Raw genomic sequence first — 18,751 nt, 5'->3', positions numbered from 1 at the left:
TGGATTGTGAGGGTGGTTGAGACACTGGTATAGGTTGCCCAGAGAGGTTGTGGACTCCTCATCCCTGGAAGTGTTGTGTTCAAGGCCAGGCTATGGGGCTCTGAGTAACCAGGTCTAGTGGAAGCTTCCCTGCCTGTGGCAGGGGGGTTGGAACTAGATGGTGCTGAAAGTCCCTTACAATCCAAACCATTCTGTGATTCTATGATTTTATGATTTTACATCCTGTGACAATTATAATTGAGAAAACATGAACATTACTCTTGTCCAAAGGATTGAAGTTTTTCCTTTCTTTTTAATTTCAGCTAGACTTCAATGGTTTTGTGCATTGGAAAGAGCAAAAAATCCTATTTACAAGAGGAGACCTAGACAGGTAAAGCTTGGGGGGTTTCATGTGCGAGTAGCATTTTGGAAACTCCTGCAATGAATGTGAAGCCTTTCATCATAGAAATTACATTTTCATTGTGTCACATGCAACAGAGTACTGGTAGCAACAGACAAGAAATGATGTCTCCAAAACACTGGCTACAAGAGGGTGATGGTCTCTCACCACAGCATTATGCACTCCCACTGATGTTTGCAGAAGAACCATGGAAGGCTAAATAGTTGTTCATTCTCCATGATTCAGTGTTGGTGGGACTGAGGATGGCACAAATAAAAAGACAAATCAGGATACACCTGTGTTGTTCTTACCAGAAGATCCTCAGATCCTGGTAAATATGGAATTGAGGACAGCAGGGTTTAATTACACGTGCCACCTCTTAGTCAACAGGAGGAGTGAACTGCAGTCTGTCACCCCTAAAATACATCAGGGATGGCTACTTGATCTGAACGACCTGTTCCCAAAATATTCTAGTCTCTGGAACTGGTCACTGGAGGGAGACATTGTCCCATGCATGAGGCAAACATAGTCCAGATGCACCCCAAAGATTACACCTGGAGCTGAAACCTACCGGATATCTTCACTGGACATTTCAGTGTAGACCAGATTGAGTTTGACAATATTGTGCTTTAATAGGTCTTCTATTGGTGCCTTTCTGCCCATCGTGTGCTGAAACCCAGGAGCGACAGATTGAACAAAGGATCTCACACTGTTATGCAGCCACAGAACCTGCAGGCAACAAGAAGAACCAGGGAATTCTCAGCAGAAGAATTCATTCCCCTAATATGCCCCACTGTTCACACAAACACAGTAAAGATAACGTCTTGAGGGGCTTAACCCAGTTTGTCAAATGACTTTCTCCCAATGATCAAAGAACATTCAGATGCAGGGTTAAAACTTGCAAGTCACTTTTATCAAGAAAAAAGTATCCACTGTTTCTTGCTTACCCACTGGAAATCAGTGAGTACATTTCACACAGCCCAACAAAAGATGCAGTGTTGAAAATGAATGAAAAGACAGCTTTGGTCTATGGAAAAGGCAACCGAAAATATTCTGTTCTATCATTCTTCCAGCATGGAAGAAAAGATCTTCAGCAGATACAGATCAGCATAACTCCCCAGACATCAATGGGTACATAACCTGATTCCCATGAATTTAGCAGTCATCCATTGCCAGGGGCAGGAAGGCAATATTACAATTTATTTTAATTTAAGCCAGGAATTTTAATGCAACATATAAAATAAGCATGAGTAGCAGGGAACAGACTGACAATTAGTATATTTATGAAAGGGTGCTGTTTAGGGGCTAAGGCATCAGCTGGTATATACACTGCCTTTTTCCTGTGCTGCTGAAGGATTACACCCTTGTGAACCTTCTGAGGAACTAATAGTAGGAATATACTCCAAATGATGCCTTTTAAATCAAGTTAAATGCAAAGGGCCAATTTTATGCAGGTGAAATCATGCAGAGTATGCCCCAAAGTCCCAGTTAGGAGAGCAAGAAAAAGGGATATGGAGTGAGGCCACCCTACCAGATGGCGTTTAATCTTCGACTCCTTGAGGATGACGTCCAGGATTTTGCGGATCCACAAGTTCCTGTAAGGATGTCTCTCTGGAGGGCGGTAGAGATCAAATATCACAAGTTTATTGTGACTGTCTGCGAGGCGCAAAAAACCACTTAGCGTGTAAATGGACTGATTCATTGCCTGGTTTTGATCTGCCTTTGACAGCGAGCCCATCCCTAAAAATGGTTTGTTCTAGAAATAAACAGATATAAAAAAAAAAAGGAAATCAATCAGGCAGTTTGCTCTGGGAGTCAGCTGTATCTCTAAGAGGGAAAATGTTTGATGTCAGTCCTCAACAGGTGGGGATGTTTTATTTTGCTTATTTCTTCTACATAAGAAACGGGGAAGCTAACCCAGGCTGTGAGGACATTGCTTCTGGGACCTAAACTGCATAGTTCACAGCTAGCTCTGCTGTGCTTCTCTGTCCCACCTTGTTAGCTCTGAGTATTATAAACAGCACATTGAACAAGTAGCTCTTGTCCTCTTCCCCCAGCTCACGAGCTCTGCTGCTGCCATGATAAGGTGACACAGGAACACCCACCAGCCAATTGTTACAGGTCTCCTTAGCCTAAAGGCAAACTGCACAAAGCAAAGAGACCCAAACTAAAGGATTTACTCTGGCTTATTGGGAGTTTTGGCTCAACTAGAAGTTCCTCTTCCAACACTGATGCTGTTAAATAATAGGCAGCTGGTGTCTCTTCTACATCTAGTTGGTGATAGTCATGAGATGATAGAAAAGTTTGGATTGGAAGACACCTTTAAAGCTCATCTAGTCCAACCCCCCTGCAATGAAAAGGGACATGTCCGACTGGATCAGGTTGCCTAGAGTCCAATCCAACTGACCTTCAATGCTTCTAGCTCTTTATGATATTTACCTTAAGGAACCATGTTCCAGCATTCAATTTCTGCAGAGAATCCCAGGAGAATAACGAAGCAGCTTTACCAGTCTCATTAGGGTAGACCTCATGGATGTTAGTTGTCCTTCTCAAGGTGTCGTCATGCATGAGGAAAGGAACCCCATCATAGCTGCCAGAGAGCAAGAGTTCAGGTCACCTGGGGTACAGGTTCATTCACAGCACGAGCAGATTCATGCCAGGTCAGAAGACCATGTGGGGCGCTGTGAATGCAGCAGTATAGCCTCCCTCAGTGCAGAGAGTGCAATATGGAGGAATGCTGAGGCTCAAGACATCAGGTTATTTCCAGCTTAAATACTTCTAGGAGATCTCACAGAAGTCATGCTCATCTGTGCCTCAGTTTCCCTAGGGGCAACATGAAGGAGGAGACCTTTTTGCCTGCCAACTCCCCCAAAAATGGTTAGTAACTTATGGTTGAAATCTCTTTTTGCTGACATCAAAGTGTTTCTCTGGTTTTCAGAGGACTGAATTCTGAATGGACAGTGATGGAAATGCAAAATTTTCTTTTATAGAAAGGTCTAGTCGAGTAGAACATCTAAATATTAGTGTTTTTCTCATGCAGTGCCTGGAAACAGCTCATCCTGCACAGAATGCTGGCATTTCATGGCAATGGGTTCACCAAAGGCAATTAAAGATCTAATAATTAGGGCAGTGCTGTCACAAATCTGAACACAATTTTCTGTTGGTTTGTAGACCTCATATAACCCTCACTATGATCTGGAAGTCAGACTAGAGTAGGGACTTGTCTCTATACTCTGCCAAGCATTTAAAACACGATCGTTAAATCAATAGCTGCAGCTTATTGACCTGCCTGAGAACAACCATGCCCTACAGCCCCTGCCATCCCATGACAGCTGAGGGACCCTGTCCCAGGCATCAGTAAAACCTAATTGCCTGGAGCTGCATCTCTCCAAACACATGTTTCTGTAGTGAGTGGTGAGTATTTTGGACCAAACCACTACAAGCTCTTAGAAGAAGCAGCGTATATTCTGTGAGATGCGATGTTTTGCCCTCACCTTATGGTGACATCTGTTTCAAGACCATCCCCGCCATGCTCAATTGTCTTCAGAAATGACATCTCAGTGTTTTCTGGCGCCAGCTGAAAAAAAAAAAGCAGATGAGCGGATCATTTTTAAACACTCTCTGGCGGACTCTGTAAATACTTTCTGCCTCTTTGTAACATCTCTGTTTTTTATTAAGGGAGCATCATTATAATGTTAAAGTCTACTGTTTATTCTCTTCCACTTTGGCCAAACCCATCTTGTAGAAGAATAACAGAATCGTAGAATGGTTTGGGTTGGAAGGGACCTTGAAGATCACCCTGTTCCAATCTCCCTGTCAGGGCAGAGACACCTTTCGCTAGACCAGGTTGCTCAGGGCCCCCTCCGACCTGGTCTTGTCCCTCAGGAACAGTGTTTTCCTTGTAAGCAAACCCATGCAGTGATGTCTTTGGCATGCAGTCCCAATGACCAGAAATGTCTCCCACCCTCAGCAAATTTCATGGGAAAAAAAACCAAACAAAAGAACAACTGAAGATGATGATGAAAGTAGTAAGACAAAGGATGAAGAAATGACATAAAATAACTTCTTCAGACCTACCATTGGTGCTCCACGGTGTCCAATGAGGGCTGGCTTTGGTCCAAGTGTTCCCTTCTCTCTGATGCAAGGAGAGTACATTCCCAGAGGTATCAAGAAAAGAAAGAGAAGGATAGCCAGGTATGGACCAACAATTACCACCTGAATAACTGAAAGAATTTGAAGGAGGAAGGCTAGAGTTAATCCACATTGTAATGTATGAATCTGCCTTGCTGCTTAACTTCTAATACAGTCCTCCAGCTAAGTAGCTTTTGGGCTTCGTCCAATCCCTTTATCCATCCCTTCTTCCCCTTATTTTCACTTTCTCTCCAAACAATGCAATGCAGGAAAACAAGCTGGTCAAAGCAAGGATGCAGGCTTAGTCAGGACTGCAGGTTTTATGCTTTAATTACATCTCACTATGCCTTACAGCAAGATATGGCTTTATTTCTTTTTTCTTTAGACATGGTGCAATGAAGTCTCCATCTGTAGAAAAACAATCCTCAACAGAAGGATGCTAATTTTTTCTTTCTCAGATAAGAACAAGCACCATTTTGAAGTTTCATTCACACTGAAGAAGAGTAGGTACCTCTCCTTCAACTGTGTTGCATTTCCTTACTGTGAATACTTCCCTGGTTCATTCAGATTGTTGTTAGTGCCCTTCTGTGTGTGACCTAGAGAATCCTATGGACTGAGAGCATGGATATTGCACCTCAGAAACTTGCCAACTCATTACCTACAGTCTTCTCTGGACTTTGTTGACACATTGCCCAAGAGCCCCGGGCGTCCTTCACCTCAGGGACCAAAAGAGTTCTTCTGAGAAATGAGCACCTATGCAACACCACCTCTTTCTTGAATGGGTACCACCATCCCTCTGTGCCAGTGGCTCTGAAGGATGTACTAAGCTAGGAGTACCTCAGGCATGGTGGTGTGTAATATCTAGGGTGCCTGCATATTCTCCCCCAACCTCTCCAGCTGCAGTTCAACAAGAAAAGTCTTGGACAGGGAAAAAAAATGCTTTCACCAGTCCATTCGGTCTGTGATTTTTATTGGAAACCAGTGTCTGAAGGTGGGTGTCAGGTAGATAATTTTGGCTGTATGGAGAGACAATCAGAGAAAAACAGTCACTCCCAGTCAGGCTTTTCTGCAGTTGTTCCTGGCATCTGGCTTTGTCCTTACAACATTTGGTCATTCTTCCTAGAGGTAGGCAGGAACTTCCCATGAGATAACACTAGGAACTGATCAAAAATCTATTTTCCCTATCTCATCTGGCTTCTCCTGAGATACATTAGGCTGAAGTGGTTTGTCTGACTGGACTGGAGATCCCTTCTCTATACAGCAAGCAAAAATCAGCCAAGGGAGCTGCTACTGGCTGCTTTCTCCTGCAGAGGGCTAAACAAATTTTCACTCATGACTCAGAACATGGGTGCTTCTGCTAGTCTCCACCATCTCAACACAGATCACTGCCTCAGTATAGGGAAAAACAGTGCAAGATAACATGCAAACCAGTAATACGTTGGGACAGAAACAGGGCAGTGCACAGCCCAAGTCCCAGCCCCACTCATTTCCTTGGGATATGCAGAATTTGAAAGTCTCCTCCAGCTGGAGTGCAAGTGTGGGAGGAAAGGGCTCCTGCATCCCCCTTTTCCCATACCGATATATATCTTTTATCATACAGAGAGCAGGAACCAGAGCTGCCATACCTTTCTTATCTGCTCTGATGGCATGAAGAGCCACAGGCCAGGAAAGAAGGACCATGATGGCAATTGCCCCTATGTGGAGATAAGGAGCTGTGACCTGGCAGGCAGAAAAAAGGATTTTAGTCAAAGGATGAACTGTGGAGACAGATGGAAACAATCCCCATCAGAGCTAGAGCCCTTACCCCTGGATGGGCTCCTGCTGCAGATACCAGCAGTTAACCACTCTCCCTCGCTGTGTTGGATCCACCAAATACCTCAGGACTCAGAGGAAAGGCCAGGCCAGGGAGGAGTGTGCCTGAGGAGTGCTCCTCACTTCTTTACTTTTTCCTAAGTCAGCTGAAGGGGACACAACTACCCTCCTCCATGAAGACATGATTGCCACTACTGATATGCCATAATCTGTGAGCATCTTCCAGTTTAACCCAATATAAACCACTCCAATGCCATCCAGGAGATAGCTTTCTCCACACCACACCACACTGCAGTTAAATCATTAAACTGATCTCAACACACCTGAGTGATAAAATGTGGTATTTACTAGCTGTGGTATGAAACTAAATACAGTGGTGTAAGAGAAGCAGATATATTAGATAATATTGCTGGACAGATAATGATGCCTTAGGTTTTAACTTTAAGTCAATAGATTTGATTTCTTTAATCTTAAAGATTAAACAAGAAGATTATAAGACAAGAATCACTTCCATGCTTCTCATGAATGCATGAATAGAGTTGGAAACCAAGCAGAAATACAGATCCTGAATGGTTGCTGGTTTGATACGTTTTTCCCCAAACTAGGCAAATCTGAGCTAGAAACCAGTCCATCATCTTCTCATGTTCACCAGAGCCCTGTGGCAAATACTCCAGCTAGAACTGACAGTTATTAAGGTATGTGCTAAGAAAAACCCCAACTACCCAGAAGCAAGCCTTTCCTGCTGCTTAGTCCTGATGCTGGAGCCTCTAAGATGGAAGGGTTGAAGAAAGCAGCAGTCACTGGGAGACGTTGGTGGATGTGACACTCTCTGCCCCAGACACTCGACACCAACATCTCCCAACCAGAAGCAGGATTCAGTTGTGCAAGCAGAGGTGCCATCTGAGATGTCCATAATACCTGAGGTAGATCTGCAAGGCTAATGGACGTGACGTAGTATCTACAAGAGATTCATGTCCTTTGGGAACAGCAATGGGAGGCCATCCCAAAGGGCATGGATACCTGAAATAAACAGCACCTGTGGGCAACCCAAAGGCTCTTGTATCTCCTTCTCCTCATCCACATCCCCTAGTGTTTGTCAGGGGGAGGAGAAGCTGATGTTTTCTCATTACCTTTGCCAGTGCATAACCCAGTGGTTAGCAAACTGTAGAACAGGAAAGTGCAATTAACCACATCCTACAAACACATCTTGCCAGTCCACTTGCATTGCTCTCCCAGCCTTCACAAGCACTAAGCCACATGGGAGAGAGCTATTAGACCCAAATAGGGTAGAATCATGGAACTGTAGAGTGGTTTGGATCCTGCGAAGCAGCTGTGTAGTCAAAGGCTACATACTTCTTCCTGCCCAATACAACTGGGGACCTGGATGCTCAGACACTGAACAGCACTGGACAGCTCTTGCCTCCACCTTCAGATCTGGTGAGAGTTGAGGAGGCCAGCAACCATGAACTCTGATCTCCTGCATCCAGCATTTTGTCCCACCTGACACCAGCATTCTCCACCTGCTCCCCAAAAACCAGTTGCTCTCTTGCCCTCAGGAGATTAAGCTCTTCTGAGTCACAAAAGACTGGAACTGTGCTGTACCAGCAGACTGGGATGAGGGATGAGGGAGAAAGTTCTTGCTCCAGTAAACCTACCAGCCTAAGGGGTCTGATTTACCTGCCCTGGACAGATGAAATTTAATAGTACACCTAGATTTTTGGGAGGGAAAAAAAAAGGCTGTAACTTTCTATATCTTTCCAAACTGAGACATGTTACATCACACAGCTTGAAACTCAACCTCGGGCCTTGGCTTCCTTTCCCCCAAGAGGAAATGTTAGGTCATAATAAAAGTTTACTCAGAACGTACCCTGCTAACAAAAACCATGTGAAAAACATGCACCATACAGAATATCTTCTGCCAGTTGTCACAAAAGACTTCTATAAACAAGCTGCTCTTTCAAATAGACGTCCTAACCCCTCTTACCTGGAAGGACAGGCGGACAGTTTTCCGGTGATCTCGCCAGAGTATAGATAATGCAAAGAGGGATGAGACAGTGAAGCCCAGGACGAGAAAAGTACCAATCTGGGGACACAGAGAAGACATAAATCAGCTTCGGCATTTTTGCATAGGGTATGCCATCCATCTGAGTCACAGGCTAATTTAAGCAGCTCGATAAATTGTTTAAGATGCATGAGACTGACTATGCCAGTTCAAAGACGGAGAGATCCAATGGGACTAAAACCAAATCAACAATGCTATCAGTATGGCAGGACTGATTTCGGGAGCTGGGTACTCAACTAAGTCAGCTCTCAGGACTCTCCCTGTAATCAGTGGAGAAAGAGGAATTTCAGAGGTGATCCATTCCTGCTTGCATTGTGATGGAATATGCATTTCTGCCTGTTGATATAGATGGAGCCTAGGTTACCAGGTTACACTAAATCCCTAACCTGCAGATGGAATTCATCACTTCTAAACTCAGAAGTGATAAATTCCGCCCAAAAGGGACAACAACACAACTTCCTTGTTCTATGAGCTGCTTTGTAACAGGCTTCAGCGGTAACAAACCCTCCCATAATTAAGAGATGAGAGCTCACTTTTTAACCTAGAAGGTGAGGCAGTATCTCAGTCAATTCTTCAGCTTCTTGTTTGGTTTGGTACCATCACTGCAGCAATGGCAGGCTCTTCTTGGTGTATCATCTATCTGCTGACAACTAAAGGCAAGTAGCAATTGCACCAAGGCCCTAACCATTCTTCGGGGGATCTTCTACAGATCAATGCCTTAATAATCCCTTGCACCCATGAATGCCTCTTTTTTATTATTCTTCTTTTTTTTTTTTAATTTGGTTGGTTGGTTGGTTGTTTTTTTACAAATTGTTCTACAACTTTCTGGTTCTCGTGGAACCCATTTTTCAGTTGTAAAGGTCACTCCATTTCCATTCCTTAAATGAAGAAACACAGGATCTAGCACCTGCATGCTCAGCTCTTCCCTCCCACTGCAGCCTTTGCAACTGCATTGCATCCTACCCTAAACTGCATGGATGGAGGAGCATTTTTAAATGCCTCACACAGCCTCAAAAATTACTTAAGGAAGATGATTCTAGCACATAATTTTACAGCAGCAAGTCCCCAGTAATTTGTTTCTGTATCTTCAAAACTCCAAAAGGCATTTCCCATACCACAGAATAGAATTAAGAACTATAGAACAGTTTGGGTTGAAAGGGACTTTAAAGATAATCTAGTTCCAGCCCCCCGGTCATGGGCGGGGATGCCACACAGTAGATCAGATTGCTCAGGGCCCCATCCAGCCTGGCCTTGAACACTCCCAGGGAACCATCCAAAGACCAAAAGGCATAAAGCACCAGGATGCTTTGGAAAAGCCATATTTCTCTCCTACAGAGAGAGCAGACACTTTTTGCACTGTTGCTGGTGTCTGCTCCAGAAAATCATGCAGTGCTTCTCAGGAGAACTTTGCTTTTGACTTCATGTTACCATATGTAGATGTGTCAAATATAGATATCTTCACCTGAATGAGTCACTGCAGGCACCTAGTGGGGAAAAAATGGTTCTTTGAGTGTGATTCATCTCATCTTAATTTAGATGTCTATGACCAGCTGGATGAATTGCATCCTCAGAGGATTCATTTCCCTCCACCGAGTGCAAAAAGAGTTTGAGTGATCAGCTCAGGTGGAGATATCATTTTCATGGTATCTCGATCTCGTAAGATTAACCTCTTCCCTCTCTTCCTTCTCTCCCATAGTCTAAGAGGTTTCTGTGCAAAGAAACACCACAGACTCAATTATTTTAAAGCATAGATTAGAGTTACCAGAAAGCCCTGACTCTCCCCACCTTGTGACTCCAGTGCAGGTACAGCTGCTGACCTTCTGCAAGCAAACACATCGCGAGGACCTGGGAAATCAAGAAGAGATTGTATGCATCCTGGTGGAAGGTGGTGACGTGTGCCAGTGAGGCACTTCTGGAATTATTTTTGCATTGGGAAGTTACTTTACACTAGATCTTCCTGCACAAAGTCAATGTTTGCAGGACAGGTGTATGGAGAGAAAAGTTTATTGCTACAGTAAAAATGCTTCTGAAATGGCCAAGCATGTGTCAAGACTGCCCTTCAGCATCAAAGACTTTTTCCTGGGTAACAGATAATTGGGCTCTTTGGGGTACTTGCTTTCAATGACTTTTTGTGATGAGAGACTCTGAAAGAGGAATGATGGCCAGAGTAAATTATTATTGTATAAAAGAATACAGCACAAACCTTGACTATTTTCTATGCATTTATTGTGATTAGAGGGGTATCAACCATGGGAGAGAAGTCAGGGAATAAAAAATGCCTCAGAGCAGCACAAAAGTATGGAGCAGACAGCAAAAAAGGCAATTCTTCCACATTAACCACAGGAAAGGCAGGAGACAGGCACATCTCAGACCAGAGAAAAGTGTCTTGGGGATTAAATGACTCCAGTTTTTGGTGGTTGGCATGTTTTGTCCACTTGATGACAAGTTGGAGCCCTTGGGGAGGGTTCTTGTAAAGCATGCTGAAAATGCCAGCCAGGACAGAGGACAACCCAAGATGCTTTGAACACCAATAAGTCGAGAATGAGGCAAGTCAGTCCATGGTTCTCATGCAGAGTTTCTTCACACAGTTGCACACCTAAGTAACCAGTGGGTCTGGAGATGAATTTCACCCAAAGAAGCACTTTGCTGCTGTGAAAATGCACAAGTCTATGCTCAGGAGTCTAAATGCCTGGGGAAACTTCCCAACTACTGTAAAGGATAATTTTGGGCCCAGTATCACCAGGTATCAGGGCTTAGAGAAAAGTATCTGTTAGTAGACATCCACTGAGGAGGATCATTTTTGCTGCAAGTCCCTCCAGACTGTAGCATAGGGGGATTGTATGAAAATAGGACATATAGATTTGGGGGGTCTTCTGTCCTGAAACACAACTGCAAGTGAATGTAAGTTGTTTCCTATCCATCCACAAAAACTCCCTCTTTCCAGGATTATGCTGATTTGAAGCAAGATACAAGGCCAGGTTGGATGGGGCTTTGAGCAACATGGTCTAGTGGTAGATGTTCCTGTCCATGACAGAGGGGCTGGAATTAGATAATCTTGAAGGTCTCTTCAAACACAAATCATTTTATGATTCTGTGATAAGCTTGGCAGTGAATAAAAGTGCTTCTTGACATGTTGGCTTCCTTTAATGGAATAAATGCACCCAGTACAGGATGAGTAACTGGGAGCAGTTGAGAGAGAACTGAAATACTGCTAAAGATCTTAAATCAGCCCCATTTAAATAAGCTATTTCAGGGTGAAAAAATGAGAGAAAAAAGCTACTCTGCTCCTTTGCTGCAAGTCTTTGTTACACAAAGACCTGGTCCTTGTGTACAGTAAAGCCAAACATTTAGAATATTCTGAGCCAGAAGGGACCCACAAGGATCATCAAAGTCTATCTGCTGGCCCTGCACAAAATCACACCAAGAATCACACCATGTTCCTGAGAGGATAGTCCAAATACTTCTTGAACTCAGGGCACTCAGGCAGACTTGGTCCTGTGACTACTTCCCTGGGGAGCCTGTTCCAGTGCCCAACAGTCCTCTGGGTGAAAAACCTTCTCCTAATTTTTAACCTAAATCTCCACTGATAGAGTTTTATGATGTTCCCTCATGTGTTCTCACTGGTCTGTCTACTCCAAATTGCTTCCACACACTTTCTGGGATTGTCTAATATAAGTACAGAGGCATGAGGGCTTAGGTGACCAGTATGTTTCTGACTAATACTGCCAAGGTTAGAGTCTAGGTCCTTCTTGCCAATCCCATCATCTCACAGCCTCCAACACTTGCATTCTTCTCTTCTTTAAAATGAGGTGTGGAAGTGTCTGCCCTCCACCATCTACCTGCAAAGTGGTGATTAAGGGATGCTTCTCAGTGGTAAGAGAGATGGGCTCACTGCAAGGAGGATTGCACCTTTGTCTCCCTCTTTCTGAATGGCTGCATTGACCACAAGGTTACGCTGCAAAGGGTGGACAGCAGGTGCTTAACTCCACTCTGCTTCAGCATGGGAACAACCTTGTAATCATCTCAATACTTCTGGTGAGGTGTGGGCAGGCTCTGAACCTACACTACAAGGACATGCAGGCAGGCACTTAGACACTCAGCTCACCTGAAACATCTGCTCACTTAGATGTTCTCAACTGCTGGATTCAGGTCCTTATATTCATTCACTTTATGGCAAGAAACTCAGAACTTGTCTGGTACCCCAGTCTCTTAGGGATGGAGTTTTGAGGTCACGTTTTGGATTTCAGCATCAATGTACTATTTTGAGTCCTTCCATTTATGAATGAAGAGGCCGCAATGCTTCTGAACCTCTTTACTTTGCACAGTCACAAGTCTCCTCCTCACAACCCTCAGAACAAACATGATTGAACTGCAGAGAGGCAAATGTTTTCTGCTGGGGTGTGAAAGACTACACAAGAAAAGTTTTTCTTCTCCACTGAGCATGAACAGCTCTGTAATTAGACCCCTCAGCTTAACCTTTTAACCCTAATGGGGATGAGAAAATTGTCTTGGGGACTGACTGAACAATTGAATTAATTGAAATTGATTGTGTGAAAAAATGACAATGATGCATGTGGACGGAGAGCATCTTTGTCCAGACAGCTAGTGCTTTCTTGTGCAGCATTTTCTTCGGCCACTTGTGGCTGGTGGGCAGAAGACTGTATGCTTCAGGGGGTCACAATAAGGTCATGGAAGCAGGCTTGCAGGTTCCAGTTGGGTGCCATCATTAAGAAAGAGGTAATGGTGCTCACAAGCAAAACCAGACCAGCCACTGGTTTATACAAAATCTTTCTGCTCCAACAAGGGCATCAGGGTGCTCATTTTTCCAACATGATGGGCTGTTCATGCAAAACACCACCAGAGAACATCACCTAGGTGAAGGTCTCCAGTCCTTCTTGCAACACATGGGGGGATACTCTCCATCCAACACCGTTCAACCAGAATTTGGGATGTAATTTATCATGGCAGAAACCTATTTGGCCATCAGTTGTTTGAAATGTATTAGAGCAAACCACCTGTCATATAGTACCCACACTGAGAGATGTATTTAGATGTGGAAGGGCTGAGTTACACTTACCAGCCCGTGGGGCTCACTGTTTTGCTGGGTGGTCCATCAAAGCCTTCAGTGAAAGTGAAGCACTACGATGAGCTTTGCCCAGCCACAATTGTTACAATACCCTTCATGTTTTCAGATAGAGGGAGCATAAGTGGTGGCAGTGATAACTTTCCTTGCTCCCCTTTCCCTCAGGACCTAATAACATTTAAGTAGCAGCCTCATGCCCCCAGCACCCACTGCTCAGCATGGATGCATGCAGCAGTCTTGCCACATAGGACACAGTGGCATGGCGATGCAATCAAGCAGGACCAGTGTCCTCAGAAATACCCAACAGCTTTTGTTGGGTCACTTAACAGCTTCATAAAAGCAAGGAGCAAATGGACCTTCACTGCAGGGGCTGTTCCCAGGGTGGAGGAACCTCTGAAGTGTTTCTTCTGTTGTTTGATACCATCCAGACAACTTGTATTCTTTCAGGTTTATCCATGCTCACCCTTCTGAGGAAGGCAAATGTTGTTAGCCTCGTTAGACAGAACTGAGAAGCTTGAGAGGAAGAGGAGGATGTAGCTACATAATAAAGAGTGAGACCAGGACTGAACTAAACCATGTAGGACACCAATTTCACCTCATATCCTACATCTTCCTTTCTGGCTTTACTTTGCCCATCACCTGCCCTGCCAGCTTGCAGTCATCACATTCATGCTGACAAAAACCTGAAAATACTCTAAGAAAGTCCACTGCTTGGACACTGGCTGATGTTTGGATCCAGACAGAGCATGACTGAGCTGATATATCAGCCCCAGGGGTCTTCAGGCTCCTTAAGCCCAGGAAATCCTGTAAAGCCAGTTTCTAGCACAGGCTGTGGTGAATTAGTCTGATCCTGAGGTTGACTCCAGATCCACAGCCTGCTGAGGCACCATCTCAGATGTATCCATGTCATATGGGCATCTCTGGCAGCTCTGAGTTGCCCCAGGTAGCATTGTAACCACCAAGCTACCCACACTACTCCATGGCCCCTGGGAAAGCCAGGTAGGCTCTGCTGAATAATAGTCCATGAGCCCTAGAGCCACCACTGTGTTACAAAATCCTTGTAATTACTTATTGTTGTTTGTCCCATTCAGACCTCAGTCAGTCCACATCTCTTATGATGCTCTTGATTGCTGTGGCATGACCAAGCACCTCTCCTGTTTATCACTTTGGGGTTTTTACTGGTAGCACTAGAATAAAAGTACTATTTATTTGTACTTCATCAGGAAGAAAGGACCCCAGAAACCAATTATGTTAGGTACTGCATGGACAAAGCCAAAAGAGATTCCCTGTCATGAGCAATTTACAGACTGACTGTATGACGACACGTCAGGGAATGGGGAAGAACAGCAGGAATGGAAGATAAAAGCTGGTTGTCTTGGTCACAGAGGTGAGACAAAGCCATAACCTCACCTTCAGCACCTGGCATTTCAAAATGAAAGTCGGAGCAGGCACAAGACTGATGTGGACTCCAGTGCCTGGAGTCAAAGTGAATTCTTGGCCTATAGCTCTGGATGCAGAAGGTGGAAACACAGATGCAAATCTGTTTAATTTGAGAGCTTTCTTATGAAGGAAAGAACAGAGGAAAAGGATGAGTAAGTAGAAATTTTAGGAGAAGTTTGGGTTTGGTATGTTTCCCTAACTAAAGCAGACATCAGATTAGAACTCTAGAAAAACTTTCACAGGACGTGGAAAAGTGAGGATTTCAGGAACCTCTTTCAGCATAAACTTCAGCAGCATCTCGTGACCACATCTATGGCCTCTACCTGGAGAACATCCTCCAGCAAAGCAGAGTGAGTCAAGTGATAAAGTTCGATTCTCCTTCCTCTAATAAACCTTTTTATCCAGGATTAGAAGAGTAACTCAGCTGTGATGACGTATCACCACTGCTACCTGACTCAGAGCCCCGTATTTCCCTGCTGCCAAAGAAATAATCTTCAGTTCCCTCCAAATCTAAATCCAGCCACTGCTGGCTCAGCTTTCCTTGGGTTCAAGGAGGAATTGTACACATTTATCAAAGGGACATCATTGAAAGAAATCACAGAAACATCTGTCTCAGAGACCCCTGAGCTGAAACTGGTCATTTGCAGGTGGATATGGGGAAAAAGTACTGTAAACACTCATTGTGTTCCAGATCTTCTCCAGGCATTCACTGTCTAAGGATCATATGGAGAACTAGACTGAGCTTCAGTCTGAGACATTAAAGCCATCCCTATGCTTAGCTTTCAAGGTCAGCTTACAAGGAGCATTGCTTACCAGTAGCAGTGAGGTGTATGCGAACAAGACTGCAGCCACAATCAGGATAACAAGAGACCAGAGAAACCAGAAGCCCAGGTTACCATAGTTATACCTAAAAATAAACCAATAAAATATTGTAAGAATGTTTTTGGTTAGCACGTGGACTAGAGGGGACCAACAGCCCTGTCCCTTGAAATTCTGAAATTTTCTAAACAATAGAACAAAGAAAGGCAGAGGAACAGCCTACGCTGGTAACATGCAAAAGTGATTAAGAGCTTCCTTCCCAAAATCCCTGATTGCATTAACCATCAGACTAATACACATTATTATACCTTTCCTTCCCATAATATTTGAGCAGCTCTAATTTAATTTTAGGGGCCAGACTTGCATAACTGTTGCCTGCATACTACAGAAGGAAAAGATGTGCATAAATCCCTGACGATTATTTCTTACTTTTGAATCTGGGAACCTGGAATTCTCTTTCAGTGAGAGAGCTGGTTCAATGCCTCTGATTCCAGCCATTACACTTCTTCACATGGAATGGGAAGGAGAAAGGGAAGGAGAAAAAGAAAGACTCAGAGAAGAAAAGAGTTATTTAGTCCCTTTCATTCACAATTTTTGTGACGGTGATTCTCCTCTTTCTCCTAAATTCACACTTACACCTAAAAATTGTAGCCAAGCAAAAGGCAGAGCCTCAGCACCTCCAGAAGCATTGGACATTCAATTTGGATGCTGTAACCAAGAGTTTAAGGTGCCAAATCTTTGCTTCATGACTAAAGTGCCCTGTTTCAACACAGCTGCTCCAGAGGCTGCTCATCCCTTCCCAGTCATGCCCAAGGGGTGGGAGAGGAGGAAAACACAGTACTTACCAGTCAAAGCCGTTGTAGTCATTTTTACCTTCACCCCATGTGTACAGAAAGACCAGAGAAAAGCAGAAAGCTGCAACAAGCAATGGGAAAAACATGCATTCCCGCTGGAGAGGGAGAGGAAGGACAAGCAGTCAGAGCTATGGCCAGCCCAGAGCAATCAAAGCAAATGGCAGGTACTTTTAGGCTGTCCCTAAAAATATGTAGCTTGGTGTTGGAATTCTAACTGAAATAAATATGGAGAGGAATTCAATTCCCATCCCTTGTAACCAGGAGAATGTCCTCAAAAGCCTACTCTGCGCTACTTGTTTTCAGGGAAAACTCATGACTTCCAAATGAATGGGATTTTTACCGCCTCACATGAGAGGAAATTGCACTGTACAGCAACCTTCTTTGCAATTCTTACTGCACACCCAACCCTAATGTTACTTCTTTAATTTGATTCTATGGCTTTGAGATGTTTCACTGGCCAGGAGAGGTTGGTGCAAACTCCACATTTATTAGTTGTGTGGCAGCACAGACAAATTGAGCTTGCCACCGAAACAGCAATTCATCAAGCATTTAGAGCAAAATCTAACAGCCCAACAGATCCCAGCAGGCTCCAAATGATATTGGGCTGGGATTCCATGACATCAACCCCTTGTCTGCTTAGACTGCCCTGCCCCAGTACAGAAATCCATGTCTGTGCTGATTTTGTGCTCATTTACCATGTTGCAGCAGCATTTCCCAGGCTCAGTCCTCTCGCGCTGGTACCGCCTCCAGCGGCAGCTGTAGAAACCAGCCAGGCAGGAGACGAAGGGCTGGTGCTCGTACCGCTGCAGCAAGCGCCGGCGGACCACCTTCAGCTTCCCAAACTTGAGCCTCTTGAGGGTGGTGGGACTGGCCTCCATCTGAGTGGCTTTAGCTCATCTTCCTCCTGGAACAAGACCACAGGTTTTACGGGGACACTGTTGGGTAAGCTCTCCATATCTGAAAAAGGAGAGGAAGTTTTCCCAAGAGGATGCTGAGACCAGCAGGAAGTGAGGCTGAGGACATCCCATCTAATTTTATATACCAAAGTGAGATGACCAGCTGGGGAGGATGGTCACTGCAAATCGTCTTAGCAGTCAGTGGTGCTCCTGGTTGTAACTTAGGTGCTCTGAATCACCTTTGAGGCTACCTCTGCCTCCTTTTGCCTATACAGGGAGTTCTGGGAAATGAATTCATTAACTTAAGCACATTTCAGATTATGTCATATGAACCTGAGCCTAGGCTTACCTATGGGAATTATTCAACATCACTGTGACCTGTTTGAAACCTGCTATCAGTTTAACAAGCTCATATAGAAAAGGCACTAAACCCCACCCCCAGGTACACAGCTCTCTTATCCTGGAAAAACTGCAGCACTGCAGAGACTGATCCCTTAAGAATTAATTATTTCCTGGCTGAAACAACTTTACTTGGAACAGGTTTTCAAGTGTAGAAAGGCCAGCTGCAAAGATGTACATGTGGGAGACCTATTCATAATCATAATTTAAAGCAAAGAACTTGGTGGTAAATTGCAACCGGTGTAGTTACAGTGAAGCAAATAGCACAGAGACTAGTGCTAACTGAAGACTGCTTCACCCAGCAGGGCACTACCTTCAAGGTAAGACTTCAAGGAAAGATTTAGGAAAACAGTTTTGTGTGGGCATGCAAAGAAGCCCCATTATACAGTCCTTCTTTAGAGTCAAGTTAGTCAGAGATGTTTTTCTGTTGCGTTAAAAAGTGCCATCGCATCCTTGAGTCCACACCAACCATGTCCAAATCTTGGAACATCTGCTGCAAAATCCCAGCTTAGGACTCAAGATTTCCCTAATTTTTCAGATGTAATACCAAAAATTTAAGAGGAAGAATAAACAGTTTGCTGCACTATACACATGGATGAAACGCACATATATAAAGGAAATAACTCGGATCCCAGTGTGTCCTCGGAGAAATCAGTGCATAAATCCTTGCAGACTGACACATCCAAATAACTGACCAGTTTGCAGGAAGCACAAATAAATCAGAGACATCAGACACAAGTTAAAACAGAAAAGACACTCCCCTCACTCTCTTTCCAAGTGCCCCAGCCTATTGGCAGCTGGAGTACCAGGAAAGAGGATGGAAAGGAAACAAAAAGAGGGTTCCATTTGGACCACTACTAACTATGCAGCGTTAAG

General features: G+C 44.2%; 1 protein-coding gene across 11 annotated transcripts in view; it reads right to left on the bottom strand.

Annotated features, from left to right (window-relative positions):
• The window catches only part of GDPD4 (glycerophosphodiester phosphodiesterase domain containing 4), a 39,127-nt gene that overhangs the window by 6,069 nt on the left and 14,307 nt on the right, over nt 1-18,751 (bottom strand). For 7 of the 11 annotated variants that reach the window (XM_042024217.1, XM_042024216.1, XM_042024208.1 and 4 more), the window contains 11 exons: nt 17,276-17,484; nt 16,572-16,675; nt 15,721-15,814; nt 10,170-10,229; nt 8,307-8,405; nt 6,136-6,229; nt 4,457-4,602; nt 3,874-3,956; nt 2,819-2,969; nt 1,911-2,135; nt 951-1,108 (listed from right to left, as the gene is read on the bottom strand). In XM_042024217.1, coding sequence (XP_041880151.1) covers nt 951-1,108; nt 1,911-2,135; nt 2,819-2,969; nt 3,874-3,956; nt 4,457-4,602; nt 6,136-6,229; nt 8,307-8,405; nt 10,170-10,229; nt 15,721-15,814; nt 16,572-16,675; nt 17,276-17,458 — 1,397 coding nt within the window. In that variant the 5' untranslated portion in view covers nt 17,459-17,484. Of the gene's footprint in view, nt 1-950; nt 1,109-1,910; nt 2,136-2,818; nt 2,970-3,873; nt 3,957-4,456; nt 4,603-6,135; nt 6,230-8,306; nt 8,406-10,169; nt 10,230-15,720; nt 15,815-16,571; nt 16,676-17,275; nt 17,492-18,751 lie in introns of all 11 variants that reach the window. The other 4 variants (XM_042024207.1, XM_042024211.1, XM_042024209.1 and 1 more) reach the window with 2 other exon arrangements.

This window comes from Corvus kubaryi, unplaced genomic scaffold, assembly GCF_017639235.1.
Source record: "Corvus kubaryi isolate FWS band 111438036 unplaced genomic scaffold, C.kubaryi_AGA036_p1.0 37260, whole genome shotgun sequence".
Lineage (NCBI taxonomy): Eukaryota > Metazoa > Chordata > Aves > Passeriformes > Corvidae > Corvus > Corvus kubaryi.
The sequence above is the reverse complement of the archived record's forward strand: the minus strand, read 5'-3'. Positions and strand labels throughout refer to the sequence as shown.